The 15708-nt window shown below is 52.6% G+C and overlaps 1 protein-coding gene across 1 annotated transcript in view; it reads left to right on the top strand.

Annotated features, from left to right (window-relative positions):
• Positions 1 to 4366: 4366 nt before the first annotated feature.
• The window catches only part of lrrc47 (leucine rich repeat containing 47), a 44620-nt gene continuing 33278 nt past the window's right edge, over positions 4367 to 15708 (top strand). Inside the window, exons 1-2 of the mRNA XM_060852227.1 lie at positions 4367 to 5010; positions 14797 to 15252. Of these exons, the coding sequence (XP_060708210.1) occupies positions 4450 to 5010; positions 14797 to 15252 (1017 nt within the window). The 5' untranslated portion in view covers positions 4367 to 4449. The remainder of the gene's footprint in view (positions 5011 to 14796; positions 15253 to 15708) is intronic.

Genomic DNA, 15708 nt, shown 5'->3' with positions numbered 1-15708 from the left:
CACCATGTTCTTCGTGACCTGCAACACATTATCAATGAGGATGAGCATCTCACCAAGACCCTCCACACACCTCCACTACTTGCCTTGAAACAACCGCCAAACCTCAAACAGATTGTTCGTAGCAAGCTGCCCGGCTCTCAGGACAACTCCATACAACCCTGTCACAGTAGATGCTGCAAGACGTGTCAGATTGTGAACATAGAGACCACCATTACATGTGGGGACACCTCCCACCTTGTACATGGCAGGTACTCACGTGACTCAGCCAACGTTGTCTATCTTATAACGTTGCAGGCAAGGAAACCCGGAGGCATGGTACATTGGGGAAACCGAGCAAAGGCTACGACAACGGATGAATGGGCACCGCACAACAATCAACAAACAGGAGGGTTCCCTCCCAGTTGGGGAACACTTCAGTGGTCCAGGACATTTGACCTCAGACCTTCGGGTGACCATCCTCCACGGTAGACTTCGGGACAGGCAGCAGGGCCAAGTGGCCAAGCAGAGGCTGATAGCTAAGTTCGGTACCCACACATTACAGGTGACCACCACTGCACTATACACACACACAGATACTCCTACACACACACACAAACACACACACTGGCACTCCTATACATACAAACGCGCACACAGACACCCACACACACCCCTACAGACACACACACTCTCACACTCACACATGCACCCCCTCACAAACTTAAGACACTCTACACTCACTACAAATACATATTCACTTTCTCATACTCACAACCCCCACCCCAGACAGACAGACAGACAGACAGACACACACACACACACACACACACACACACAAAGACCCATATGCACACATATATTGTGTGGGGTGAATTTGTACTTTCAGGGTTACACTGTTTTTGCTCAAAAACCGCATACATTCATGTAGAACTCTGAGCTCAAAAACTGCAGGAATTTATGTAAAACTCCGTTATCTCACTTTTTAGATTAGAATCAATCTAAACATCAGGTCATAGACAGAGAACACAGGGGGCTAACACCTTCAACATATTGTCTCGCTATCATCATTGTTAACAGCTAATCCGGGAATGCAACTTTTTTAAAAAAGGGTTTTTTGATTTACACATGAAAGAAGTGAAACTATCACTGTATTCTAACAGATGAAAGGCTTAACAGACAATCAATTTTTCAATGTATAATTTCAGTTACATCGCACTGCAAATTTTTGCTATAAATTCGGTGTTACGATCAAGCCCTCCACAATCACCTGATGAAGGAGCGTCGCTCCGAAAGCTAGTGTGCTTCCAATTAAACCTGTTGGACTATAACCTGGTGTTGTGTGATTTTTAACTCAAAAAACCTAGATAATAACCCAGGCTGTGAGAGTATATCCTAGTCACCCAGAGCATTCCTCAATGTACTCAGGCACACCTTGGTGAACCGAGTACACCTGGGAGTACCATACTGTGCAAATGTACCCAGGCTGTGTGGGTATTCATTACCTGGCCTATCCAGGCGTGATGTGGTGTACATGGCACACCTTGGTGAACCGAGTACACCTGGGAGTACCATACTGTGCAAATGTACCCAGGCTGTGTGGGTATTCATTACCTGGCCTATCCAGGCGTGATGTGGTGTACATGGCACACCCAAGTGAACCCAACTGTAATCCAGTTTACTCACTATATCTAGGTTTACCCTGGAGTATCCCAGTTTATTCTGCAAAACTCAGTTTACCTGAGTGTACCCTGGTTTACCTGGGTGTGAAGGCTATGAGAGCGTACCCCATTTTAACCATGTGAACCCTGTTATTCCCCAGTTTACCCCATTCCCCAGTATACCCCATTATTCCCCAATTTACTCCACTATTCTCAGTTTACCCCAGTATCTGCCAGTTTACCCCATTATTCCCAATTATCCCCGTTTACCCCATGATTAACCATTATCCCCAGTTTACCCCATTATTCCCCATTATCCCCATTTACCCCATTACCCCCTAGTTTGCCCCATTATTCCCCAGTTTACCCCATTATCTCCAGTATACCCCATTATCCCCAGTATACCCCATTATTCCCCAGTTACCCCAGTATCCCCATTATTCCCCAGTTTAGCCCATTATTCCCCATTATTCCCCCGTTTACCCCATTAGTCCCCAGTATCCCCCAGTTTACCCCATTATTCCCCATTATCTCCCAGTTTACTCCATTATCCCCCAATTTACCCCATTATTCCCCATTATCCCCCAGTTTATCCCATTATCCCCCAGTTTACCCCATTATTCCCCATTATCTCCCAGTTTACTCCATTATCCCCCAATTTACCCCATTATCCCCCAGTTTACCCCATTATTCCCCAGTTTACCCCATTAGTCCCCAGTATCCCCCAGTTTACCTCATTATTCCCCATTATCCCCCAGTTTACCCCATTATTCCCCATTATCTCCCAGTTTACTCCATTATCCCCCAATTTACCCCATTATTCCCCATTATCCCCCAGTTTACCCTATTATTCCCCAGTTTACCCAATTATTCCCCAGTTTACCCAATTATTCCCAGTTTACTCCATCATTCCCCATTATCCCCCAGTCTACCACATTATTCCCCAGTTTACCCCATTATTCCCTAGTTTACCCCATTATCCCCCAGTTTACCCCATTATCGTTGTTGTGGTTCTGTTCGCCGAGCTGGGAATTTGTGTTGCAGATGTTTCGTCCCCTGTCTAGGTGACATCCTCCGTGCTTGGGAGCCTCCTGTGAAGCGCTTCTGTGATCATTCCTCTGCCATTTGTAGTGATTTGTCTCTGCCACTTCCGGTTGTCAGTTCCAGCTGTCCATTGCAGTGGTCGGTATATTGGGTCCAGGTCGATATGCTTATTGATTGAATCTGTGGATGAGTGCCATGCCTCTAGGAATTCCCTGGCTGTTCTCTGCTTGGCTTGTCCTATTATAGTAGTGTTGTCCCAGTCGAATTCATGTTGTTTGTCATCTGCGTGTGTGGCTACTAAGGATAGCTGGTCGTGTCTTTTCATGGCTAGTTGGTGTTCATGGGTGCGGATCGTTAGCTGTCTTCCTGTTTGTCCTATGAAGTGTTTTGTGCAGTCCTTGCATGGGATTTTGTACACTACATTGGTTTTGCTCATGCTGGGTATCGGGACCTACGTCCTGGTGAGTTGTTGTCTGAGAGTGGCTGTTGGTTTGTGTGCTGTTATGAGTCCTAGTGGTCGCAGTAGTCTGGCTGTCAGTTCGGAAATGCTCTTGATGTATGGTAGTGTGGCTAGTCCTTTGGGTTGCGGCATGTCCTCGTTCCGTTGTCTTTCCCTGAGGCATCGTTGATGAAATTGCGCGGGTATCCGTTTTTGCCGAATACATTGAATAGGTGTTCTTCTTCCTCTTTTTGCAGTTCTGGTGTACTGCAGTGTGTTGTGGCCCTTTTGAATAGTGTCTTGATGCAACTTCATTTGTGTGTGTTGGGGTGGTTGCTTTCGTAATTCAGGACTTGGTCTGTGTGTGTGGCTTTCCTATATACCTTTGTGGTTAAATCTCCGTTCGGTGTTCTCTGTACCATCACGTCTAGGAATGGGAGTTGGTTGTCTTTTTCTTCCTTTCTAGTGAATCGGATTCCTGTGAGTATGGCGTTGATGATCCAGTGTGTGTTCTCTATTTCTTAATGATTACAAAGGTATCATCTACATACCTGACCCAGAGTTTGGATTGAATTTGCATAAGACTGTTTGTTCTAACCTTTGCATTACCGCTTCTGCTATGAGTCCAGAGATGGGTGAGCCCATGGCTGTTCTGTTCACAGGAGGCTCACAAGCACTGAGGATGTCACCTGGACAGGGGACGAAACGTCTGCAACACAAATTCCCAGCTCGGCGAACACAACCACAACAACGAGCACCCGAGCTACAAATCTTCTCACAAACGTTGATTACCCCATTATCCCCAGTTTACCCCATTATTCCCCTGTTTACCCCATTATCCCCCTGTTTGCCCCATTATTCCCCTGTTTACCCCATTATTCCCCAGTTTACTCCATTATTCCCCAGTTTACCCCATTATCCCCGTTTACCCCATTATTCCCCAGTTTACTCCATTATTCCCCAGTTTACCCCATTATCCCCGTTTACCCCATTATTCCCCGTTTACCCCATTATTCCCCAGTTTACCCCATTATCCCCGTTTGCCCCATTATTCCCCTGTTTACCCCATTATCCCCCTGTTTACTCCATTATTCCCCAGTTTACCCCATTATCCCCCTGTTTACTCCATTATTCCCCTGTTTGCCCCATTATTCCCCAGTTTACTCCATTATCCCCCAGTTTACCCCATTATTCCCCTGTTTGCCCCAGTATCCCCCAGTCTCCCCCCTCCCCGCGGTCCCGGGTGTTCCCCGCCCCCCGGGGCCCGGCAGGGGGCGGCTCTGTGCCGGATCCGGGCCCTCTCCCTCTCCCTCTCCCCCGGTGTCGGTGATGTTGGGCGGCGCGGCCTGGCCCGAGGTCCGCCTCGCGGTGTCGGAGCGGCGCCGGGAGCTGGTGTTGAGGGGCCCGGAGCTGGAGGCCAGGGTGCGGGCTGGAGGCGTGGACCCGGGCCTGTTCGAGCTGCCGCTGCTGCAGCACCTGGAGCTGGGGGCGGCTCTCAGCGAGCTGCCGGGGGCGGTGTGCGGCCTACACGGCCTCCGGAGCCTGGTCCTCCGCGGGAACCGCCTGAAGGAGCTGCCCGAGCAGCTGGGCCTCCTCACCGAGCTCCGCAGCCTCGATGTGTCCGGGAACCGGCTGCAGTGTGTCCCCGCCAGCCTCGGGCTCCTCGCCCAGCTCCGCGGCCTCAACCTGAGCGGGAACCTCCTGCAGGAGCTGCCCCGGGGCCTGTCCCGCTGCTCGGGCCTCACCCACCTCGAGCTCTCCCACAACCGCCTCCAGGAACTACCCGGAGACCTCCTGGAGAACCCCCTGCCCCTGCTCACATCACTCACCGCCGCCGGCAACTGCATCCACAGCCTGGGGCCCGGCATCAGCCGCCTGCCCGCGCTCCGGGTCAGTGACGGGGGGGGGTAGGGGTGAGGGAGCTGTTGGGGGGGTAGGGGTGGGGGAGCGTGTTGGGGGGTAGGGGTGGGGGAGCGTGTTGGGGGGTAGGGGTGAGGGAGCTGTTGGGGGGGTAGGGGTGGGGGAGCGTGTTGGGGGGTAGGGGTGAGGGAGCGTGTTGGGGGGTAGGGGTGGGGGAGCGTGTTGGGGGGTAGGGGTGAGGGAGCGTGTTGGGGGGTAGGGGTGGGGGAGCGTGTTGGGGGGTAGGGGTGAGGGAGCTGTTGGGGGGGTAGGGGTGGGGGAGCGTGTTGGGGGGTAGGGGTGGGGGAGCGTGTTGGGGGGTAGGGGTGGGGGAGCGTGTTGGGGGTAGGGGTGGGGGAGCTGTTGGGGGGGTAGGGGTGGGGGAGCGTGTTGGGGGGGTAGGGGTGGGGGAGCGTGTTGGGGGGGTAGGGGTGAGGGAGCTGTTGGGGGGGTAGGGGTGGGGGAGCGTGTTGGGGGGTAGGGGTGAGGGAGCGTGTTGGGGGGTAGGGGTGGGGGAGCGTGTTGGGGGGTAGGGGTGAGGGAGCGTGTTGGGGGGTAGGGGTGGGGGAGCGTGTTGGGGGGTAGGGGTGAGGGAGCTGTTGGGGGGGTAGGGGTGGGGGAGCGTGTTGGGGGGTAGGGGTGGGGGAGCGTGTTGGGGGGTAGGGGTGGGGGAGCGTGTTGGGGGTAGGGGTGGGGGAGCTGTTGGGGGGGTAGGGGTGGGGGAGCGTGTTGGGGGGTAGGGGTGAGGGAGCGTGTTGGGGAGGGTAGGGGTGGGGGGTAGGGGTGAGGGAGCGTGTTGGGGAGGGTAGGGGTGGGGGAGCGTGTTGGGGGTTTGGGGTAGGGGAGCGTGTTGGGGGTTAGGGGTAGGGGAGCGTGTTGGGGGGTAGGGGTGGGGGAGCGTGTTGGGGGTTAGGGGTAGGGGAGCGTGTTGGGGGGTAGGGGTGGGGGAGCGTGTTGGGGGTTAGGGGTGGGGGAGCTGTTGGGGTAGGGGTGGGGGAGCGTGTTGGGGGGTAGGGGTGAGGGAGCGTGTTGGGGAGGGTAGGGGTGGGGGGTAGGGGTGAGGGAGCGTGTTGGGGAGGGTAGGGGTGGGGGAGCGTGTTGGGGGTTTGGGGTAGGGGAGCGTGTTGGGGGTTAGGGGTAGGGGAGCGTGTTGGGGGGTAGGGGTGGGGGAGCGTGTTGGGGGTTTGGGGTAGGGGAGCGTGTTGGGGGTTAGGGGTAGGGGAGCGTGTTGGGGGGTAGGGGTGGGGGAGCGTGTTGGGGGTTAGGGGTAGGGGAGCGTGTTGGGGGGTAGGGGTGGGGGAGCGTGTTGGGGGTTAGGGGTGGGGGAGCTGTTGGGGTAGGGGTGGGGGAGCGTGTTGGGGGGTAGGGGTGAGGGAGCGTGTTGGGGAGGGTAGGGGTGGGGGGTAGGGGTGAGGGAGCGTGTTGGGGAGGGTAGGGGTGGGGGAGCGTGTTGGGGGTTTGGGGTAGGGGAGCGTGTTGGGGGTTAGGGGTAGGGGAGCGTGTTGGGGGGTAGGGGTGGGGGAGCGTGTTGGGGGTTAGGGGTAGGGGAGCGTGTTGGGGGGTAGGGGTGGGGGAGCGTGTTGGGGGTTAGGGGTGGGGGAGCGTGTTGGGGGTTAAGGGTGGGGGAGCTGTTGGGGGGGTAGGGGTGGGGGAGCGGTTGGGGGGGTAGGGGTGGGGGAGCGTGTTGGGGGGTAGGGGTGAGGGAGCGTGTTGGGGAGGGTAGGGGTGGGGGAGCGTGTTGGGGGTTAGGGGTAGGGGAGCGTGTTGGGGGTTAGGGGTAGGGGAGCGTGTTGGGGGGTAGGGGTGGGGGAGCGTGTTGGGGGGTAGGGGAGAGGGAGCGTGTTGGGGGGTAGGGGAGCGTGTTGGGGGGTAGGGGAGAGGGAGCGTGTTGGGGGGTAGGGGAGCGTGTTGGGGGTAGGGGTGAGGGAGCGTGTTGGGGAGGGTAGGGGTGGGGGAGCGTGTTGGGGGTTAGGGGTAGGGGAGCGTGTTGGGGGTTAGGGGTAGGGGAGCGTGTTGGGGGTTAGGGGTGAGGGAGCTGTTGGGGGGGTAGGGGTGGGGGAGCGTGTTGGGGGGTAGGGGTGGGGGAGCGTGTTGGGGGGTAGGGGTGGGGGAGCGTGTTGGGGGGTAGGGGTGGGGGAGCGTGTTGGGGGGTAGGGGTGAGGGGGCTGTTGGGGGGGTAGGGGTGGGGGAGCGTGTTGGGGGGTAGGGGTGAGGGAGCGTGTTGGGGGGTAGGGGAGAGGGAGCGTGTTGGGGGGTAGGGGAGCGTGTTGGGGGGTAGGGGAGAGGGAGCGTGTTGCGGGGTAGGGGAGCGTGTTGGGGGTAGGGGTGAGGGAGCGTGTTGGGGAGGGTAGGGGTGGGGGAGCGTGTTGGGGGTTAGGGGTAGGGGAGCGTGTTGGGGGTTAGGGGTAGGGGAGCGTGTTGGGGGTTAGGGGTGAGGGAGCTGTTGGGGGGGTAGGGGTGAGGGAGCGTGTTGGGGGTTAGGGGTGAGGGAGCTGTTGGGGGGGTAGGGGTGGGGGAGCGTGTTGGGGGGTAGGGGTGGGGGAGCGTGTTGGGGGGTAGGGGTAGGGGAGCGTGTTGGGGGGTAGGGGTGAGGGAGCTGTTGGGGGGGTAGGGGTGGGGGAGCGTGTTGGGGGGTAGGGGTGAGGGAGCGTGTTTGGGGGTAGGGGAGAGGGAGCGTGTTGGGGGGTAGGGGAGCGTGTTGGGGGGTAGGGGAGAGGGAGCGTGTTGGGGGGTAGGGGAGCGTGTTGGGGGTAGGGGTGAGGGAGCGTGTTGGGGAGGGTAGGGGTGGGGGAGCGTGTTGGGGGTTAGGGGTAGGGGAGCGTGTTGGGGGTTAGGGGTGAGGGAGCTGTTGGGGGGGTAGGGGTGAGGGAGCGTGTTGTGGGGTAGGGGTGGGGGAGCGTGTTGGGGGGTAGGGGTGAGGGAGCTGTTGGGGGGGTAGGGGTGGGGGAGCGTGTTGGGGGTTAGGGGTGGGGGAGCGTGTTGGGGGGTAGGGGTGGGGGAGCGTGTTGGGGGGTAGGGGTGAGGGAGCTGTTGGGGGGGTAGGGGTGGGGGAGCGTGTTGGGGGGTGGGGGGGAGCGTGTTGGGGGGTGGGGGGGAGCGTGTTGGGGGGTGGGGGGAGCGTGTTGGGGGTAGGGGTGGGGGAGCATGTTGGGGAGGGTAGGGGTGAGGGAGCGTGTTGGGGGGTAGGGGTGAGGGAGCGTGTTGGGGGGTAGGGGAGAGGGAGCGTGTTGGGGGGTAGGGGAGCGTGTTGGGGGTAGGGGTGAGGGAGCGTGTTGGGGAGGGTAGGGGTGGGGGAGCGTGTTGGGGGGTAGGGGTGGGGGAGCGTGTTGGGGGGTAGGGGTGGGGGAGCGTGTTGGGGAGGGTAGGGGTGGGGGAGCGTGTTGGGGAGGGTAGGAGTGAGGGAGTGTGTTGGGGGGTAGGGGTGGGGGAGCGTGTTGGGGGGGTAGGGGTGGGGGAGCGTGTTGGGGGGGTAGGGGTGGGGGAGCGTGTTGGGGGTTAGGGGTAGGGGAGCGTGTTCGGGGGTAGGGGTGAGGGAGCGTGTTGGGGAGGGTAGGGGTGGGGGAGCGTGTTGGGGGGTAGGGGTAGGGGAGCGTGTTGGGGGTAGGGGTAGGGGAGCGTGTTGGGGGGGTAGGGGTAGGGGAGCGTGTTGGGGGGGTAGGGGTGGGGGAGCGTGTTGGGGGTAGGGGTGAGTGAGCGTGTTGGGGGGGTAGGGGTGAGGGAGCGTGTTGGGGGGTAGGGATGAGGGAGCGTGTTGGGGGGGTAGGGGTGAGGGAGCTGTTGGGGGGGTAGGGGTAGGGGTAGGGGAGCGTGTTGGGGAGTAGGGGTAGGGGAGCGTGTTGAGGGGGTAGGGGTGGAGAGCGTGTTTGGGTAGGGATGGGGAAGCGTGTTGGGGCGGTAGGGGTGGGGGAGCGGCTTGAGGGTTAGGGGTGGTGGAGCGTGTTGTGGGTAGGGAAGCGGGTAGAGGTGGGGGAGCAGGTAGGAGGGGATTGGGGTGGGGGAGTAAGGGATGGATGGGCAGGACAAGGTTGGGCAGTGGGTGGGTGCGTATGGGTTGGAGGAAGATGGTGGGTAGGTAGAGGGAGTGGGGACGGGTGGGAGTGCAGGGGTTGGAGGAGAGAGAAGGGGAAAGGGGTTTGGAGTTAGAGAGGGTGGGGGTGAGTTGAGGGCTTAGGGAGACGATGGAGGTTGGGGGTTAGTGGTAGACATAGGAGGGAGGGAGGGGAATAATGGTGGGGTGAAGAGTAGAATGAAGAGAGAGGGTGGGGGAAGGGGTAGAGGGTTGAGGGAGGGACAGGAAAGGGTGGGTAAAGAGAGAGCATGGGGAAGGAGAGGGGGATACATAGTGGTAAGAGGAGTGAGTGGAATAGGGCAGTGAAAGGTAGTTAGAGTTGGGGAGGGGACAGTGGGTTTGGCACTGAGGCAAGTAAGGGGGAAAGGAGTAGGGAAGCAGGCAGTGTGGGGGAGAGCTTGAAGGTAGTGGGGAAAGAATTTGGGAAAGTAAGGAACAAGGTTAGGGTGTGGGGTGGATGAGGGTTGAGAGTGAAGGGACAGGGTCGGGAATGGTGGAAGCGGGCAATGAGGGGGAGATGGGGGGAGGGAAGTAGGGTGGGAATGAGGAGTGAGGGTACAGGGTGGGATGGGGCGAGGGTTGAGATGGGAGGAGGTGGGGGAGTGAGGGTGGGTGATGGTTGCAAGTGTAGGGGCTGGATAGTTGACTGAGGGTGAAGAATAGGGATGGGGGTGTGAGAGGTTAGAGGATTAAGAGGGGTGAGATTTGAAAGTGGTGCAGATGGGGGTGGGGACTGAGTGCAGAGAAAGTGAGGAGAAGGCAGTAGAATGGGGATAATGAGGTTGGGCGAGGTAGGCCAAGGCGAGAGGGAGAGGGGTTGTGGGGAGGTGGTGTGCACAGAGTTGGGGTTGAGAGGAATATGGAATTTGGGAAGTGGGTGATTGAGACATTCAGCGAGGGATGCAGTGGGCTGGAGAGCGTGTGGGGAGATGGCGGTGCCGAGTGGGAGAGGTTGAATGAGGTTTGGAAAGGGATGTGGATTCTGGTGACAAGGAAGGGATGTGTGCCGAGGTGGGATGTGCAGGGAGGGATTTAGGGTTCAGGATTGTGAGAGTTGCAGTGATGGGGGGGATGGGTGCAGGGGTTTGTGAGACTGGGGGTTTGCAGCTTTGGGAAGAGGGTGTGGATAGTCCATCATTGTATCTGTCAATGAAATACCCTATTATGGTCAGGTATCAAATTATATAAAACCTCAGATATTTACCAAATAATATATAATATTACCTTTAGAGATTTGTCTAGAAATGTTTATATCGTATAATTTGTTATATGCATATATATCAAATAATGTGTCATTAACGTTCATATAGCCTTCAGAATTGAGAAAGTATATTCCTGTCAGGGTGAAAGGGAAGGCTGGTAGGTATAGGGAATGCTGGATGACTAAAGAAATTGAGGGTTTGGTTAAGAAAAAGGAAGCATATGTCAGGTATAGACAGGATAGATCGAGTGAATCCTTAGTAGAGTATAAAGGCAGGAGGAGTATACTGGAGGGAAATCAGGAGGGCAAAAGGGGACATGAAATAGCTTTGGCAAATAGAGTTAAGGAGAATCCAAAGGCTTTTTACAAATACATTAAGGACAAAAGTGTAACTAGGAAGAGAATAGGGCCCCTCAAAGATCAGCAAGGCGGCCTTTGTGTGGAGCCACAAAAAATGGGGGAGATACTAATTGAATATTTTGCATCAGTATTTACTGTGGAAAAGGATATGGAAGATATAGACTGTAGGGAAATAGATGATGACACCTTGCAAAATATCCAGATTACAAAGGAGGAAGTGCTGGATGTCTTGAAACGGTTAAAGGTGAATAAATCCCCAGGACCTGATCAGGTGTACCCGAGAACTCTGTGGGAAGCTAGAGAAGTGATTGCTGGGCCTCTTGTTGAGATATTTGTATCATTGATAGTCACAGGTGAGGTGATGGAAGACTGGAGGTTGGCTAACGTGGTGCCATTGTTTAAGAACGGTGGTAAGGACAAGCCAGGGAACTATAGACCAGTGAGCCTGACCTCGGTGGTGGGCAAGTTGTTGGAGGGAATCCTGAGGGACAAGATGTACATGTATTTGGAAAGGCAAGGACTGATTAGGGAGAGTCAACATGGCTTTATGTGTGGGAAATCATGTCTCACAAACTTGATTTAATTTTTTGAAGAAGTAACAATGAGGATTGAGGAGAGCAGAACGGGAGATGTGATCTAAATGGACTTCAGTAAGGCCATGGGACAGGATTCCCCATGGGAGACTGGTGAGCAAGGCTAGATCTCATGGAATACAGGGAGAACTCACCATTTGGATACAGAACTGGCTCAAAGGCAGAAGACAGAGGGTGGTGGTGGAGGGTTGTTTCTCAGACTGGGGGCCTGTGACCAGTGTTCTACCAGTGGAGTGCCACCAGGATCGGTGCTGGGTCCACTACTTTTCATCATTTATATAAAATCATGAGGGGTATGGACAAAGTCTTTTCCCTGGGGTGGGGGAGTCCAGAACTAGAGAGCATAACTTTAGGGTGAAAGGGGAAAGATATAAAAGAGACCTAAGAGGCAATTTCTTCACGCAGAGGGTGGTACGTGTATGGAATGAACTGCCAGAGGAAGTGGTGGAGGCTGGTACAATTGCAACATTTAAGAGGCATCTGGATGGGTATATGAATAGGAAGGGTTTGGAGGGATATGGGCCAAGTGCTGACAGGTCGGACTAGATTAGGTTTGGATATCTGATTGGCATGGACGGGCTGGTCCAAAGGGTCTATTTCTGTGCTGTACAGCTCTATGACTCTATGAATTAAATTTAGCCTTTACATGGTTATATTCAAAATAAGTTATATACATAGGTATATATATGCAGAGACATAATAATATGTAATGCTTAATCACCCTTTTATGGGTATAAGTATTAAATATGTTCTATCTAATGTAAAATGTCTAATAAACTCTTTATAAAGTAGTGGTCAAACTGTGCCCAAATTTCTCATTGTGGCTTCGTATAGTATGGGAACCAACACTGGTCCAATGAGTCCATGCCGACCAAGTTTCCCAACAAGTCCCATTTGTCCCTTGTCCCTCTAAACTTTTCCCATTCATGTACCTGTCCAAATGTCTTTTAAATGTTATAACTGTACCTGCATCTACCACTTTCTCTAGCAGTTCATTCCATACATGCACAACCCTCTGTGTGGAACAAGTTGACCCTCGGGTTCCTTTTAAATCTTTTTTCCTCTCACCTTAAAAATATGTCCTTGGGTTTTGAAGTTCCCCCACTCCAAGGAAAAGACCTTGACCAGTCATCTTATCTATGTCCCTGATGATTTTATAAACATCTGTGATGTCACCCCTCAACCTCCTCTGCTCCAACCTCTGCTTATAAGTCAAACCTTCCAGTCCTGTGAACACCCTGTAAATCTTCTCTGAACCCTCTCCAATTTAATAATATCCTTCCTATAGCAGGGCAACCAGAACTGTACACAGTACTCTAGAAATGCTCTCATTGGAGTTCTTCATTTAGGCAATGCCTAAATTTATTCTGAAGCGGAACCATATTCACTGTGAAATGTTGACCCTTATTTCTCTGCCCTGATGCTGTTGAGTTTAGTTAGCACTCCCTGTTTTTATGTATTGCTCTAATTGCCTTTGAGAAGTTGATGGCAAGTTGCTTTATTGACTTCTCAGTGTCTCATTTGTCCATTTCAAATTGCTGCTGAGTAGAGGAGTCGAGAATTAGTGAGCAAAGGGATGAGGAGAGTTCTTTTTCCTCAGGAGGTTGTTTATCATTTGGAATTCTGTATCCCACTGATTAGTGGAAGCTGGATCAATGAAAATATACAAAGTTGAATTAACGGGAGTTTGATTAACAAGAGAGTTAAGGGTAGGGGGAACAGGCATTAAATCCAGAATTGATCAGCCTTAACCTTTTTGAACAGTGGACAGGTTCAAAGGGCTAAGTTCTTGCTTGTATTTCTTATGGGTACTGACGACATTTCTTCCCTAAATAATTTGGGAGCGCTTACACATCAGTTGATAGTTCTGTGGCCATCATACTGAGGCTGGCTTTCACTTCCAGATGTGTTGATTAATTGAATTTAACGTCCACCAGCTGTCAGGGTGGTGGCCAATTTCCACACTTCCCAATATCAATCTACTCCTCCATCTTCCCACTTATTAATCAGAGCTGCCTTCCCTAGTCGTTCCTCCTTGCCTTCAGTATCTGCTTTATGCTTTTTGTTTTAATTTGTAGGCTGGGCCAATATTTATTGTTCATCCCTGGTTGCCGTTGACATGGTGATGATGAACAGCTGCTTTGAGCTGCTGTAATCTTTGAGGTGGAGGCACATTCACAGGACTGTTTGGGAGGTAGTACCAGGATTTTAATCCAGTAACAATCAAGGAGTAATGATACAGTTCCAAGTTGGAATGGTGCGTGCTTGCGCTCCTCGAATGCTTCTGTTTTATTTTCAACTTCCTGTTGGGTCCCTAGTGTATTCAATGCCCCACAAAGCAAATGCAGATATATTTGCATGTGGTCATTATTACAGAAATGCAGCTGACTGGCTATGCTGCATGGCATCCTGTAGTGGTGACTAGAAATGTGCACCTTTTCATTGAGCAAAAATGACCAAATAACACAAGATCACAGAAGTGAGCACCGTGACTTAGAGCTCTTCTCCTGCCTTTTCCCTCTACCCTTGCACATTGAATGGTTATTTAAACAGAAACAGTGCCCTCTTGAATGTCTTAATTGAACCTGTCTCCACCACATTCCCAGAAAGAGTGCATTCCAGATACTAACCACTCATTGTGTGGAAAATATTTTTCTTGCATCATATTTGCTGCTTGTGCACATCACTTTTCATCACTGCCCTTTTGTTTTTCAATCCTTTGTACAAGTGGCAACTATTTCTCCATATCTCTCTCCAGTCCCCTCATAATTTTGAAACTTTCTATCTCATGGTCTTCTTCTCTCCAAGAGAATAGTTCCAACCTTTCCAATCTATCCTCAGTTTCCCATCCCTGGAATCATTTTTGTAAAGCTCTTCTGCACTCTGATATGTTTATATCACACTGTCATCACCTACCAAGTCACAAGGCAGGATTGCGATGGAATGCTCCCCACTTGCCAGGATAAATGTCGCTAGAACGAGAATGAAGAATCTCAACACATTGTGGACAAAGCAGCCCACTTGATTGGCACCACATCCACGCCCTCTACCACTGACACTCAGCAGCAGCAGTGTGTACTATCTACAAGATGCACTGCAGAAATTCACCAAAGATCCTTAGACAGCACCTTCCAAACTCACGACTACTTCCATCTGGAAAGGCAAGGGCAATGGATACATGGGAACACCACCATCATCCTGATTTGAAAATATATTATAGTTCCTTCACTGCCACTGGGTTAAACTCCTTGGACTCCCTCCATATCAGCATTGCAGGTGTCCATACACCACATGGACTGCAGCAGTTCAAAAAGTCAGCTCATCACCACCATCTCAAGGGTAACTGGGAAGGCCAACAAGTGTGGCCCAGCCAGCAATGCTCAGATCCTCCTGTTTGAGTAAAGAAAATAAAATCCTTACAATAATATGGTGCCCAAAACAGTGCACAATAATCAAGCTGAGGTCTAACAAGAGTCTTTATCAAGCTCAGCCCCATGCCCTTGCTTTTGTATTCTGTGCTTCTATTAACAATAATGTCTCTAATTCTGTTCTAGACCCTGGATCTGTCCGACAACAAGCTCACAGAGATTCCTTGTGAGCTTGCTGACTGTCCCAAGCTGAAAGAAATAAACTTCAAAGGAAATTGTTTAACCGATAAACGACTAGAAAAAATGGTGAATGGATGCCAGACCAAATCCATCTTGGACTATCTGAAATCAGGGGGTCGTGGCAAGGGGAAGGGGAAAGGAGAGAGTGCAGAGAAAACAGAGAACAGAGATAAAAGCAGGAAGAAGAAGAAACCTTTGAAGAAAGATGATGAGGAATCTGATGAAATGGAGGAATTGAACAAATTAGTGGTGCGAGTGCTGCATATTTCTGAAAATCCATCCACTGTGTTTGTGAAAGTCACTCCCAATGTCAAGGAAGTGAGACCCTATATTGTGTGTTGCATTGTGGAAGGAATGAACCTCCGAGCTGGAAATGCATTGAAACGATTCCTGGTAGCTCAGGTAGTTCTTTTGTCAATTTCTTTCCTTTTAAAGTAACTGCAATCCCTTGATGTTGCTGTGTCCAATTCAGCTTTATCATTTAGCCATTTAGGTGTTAGGTGAAAAGTTGATAAGTAAATGTAATGGCTATCACATCTTCACGAACACAAACATATCTAAAAAAGAAAACCACTCCTGTCCTTTCCATGTAATCTTAATAAGCTGAAGTTATTGGCAAGGTTTGTTGTAAATTATGAGTGGGTTGGTCTCTGTGTTTTCTTTTTGTCAACATGGAAAGTTTATAGATAAGATGATACACCAGTAACTGGAGATTGCCAGGTTAAGTAGCTTGTTCATGCTACTGTCTTCAGTAAATTTGCACCCACTGTATTGCTTCAGTATTTAACCATTCCGCCTCTGTCCATGTAAATTGGTGGAGTGGAGAATTATATATTGTACTCATTCTGTTATAGTTTG

The sequence above is a fragment of the Hemiscyllium ocellatum genome, chromosome 37 (assembly GCF_020745735.1).
Source record: "Hemiscyllium ocellatum isolate sHemOce1 chromosome 37, sHemOce1.pat.X.cur, whole genome shotgun sequence".
Taxonomy (NCBI): domain Eukaryota; kingdom Metazoa; phylum Chordata; class Chondrichthyes; order Orectolobiformes; family Hemiscylliidae; genus Hemiscyllium; species Hemiscyllium ocellatum.
The sequence above is the reverse complement of the archived record's forward strand: the minus strand, read 5'-3'. Positions and strand labels throughout refer to the sequence as shown.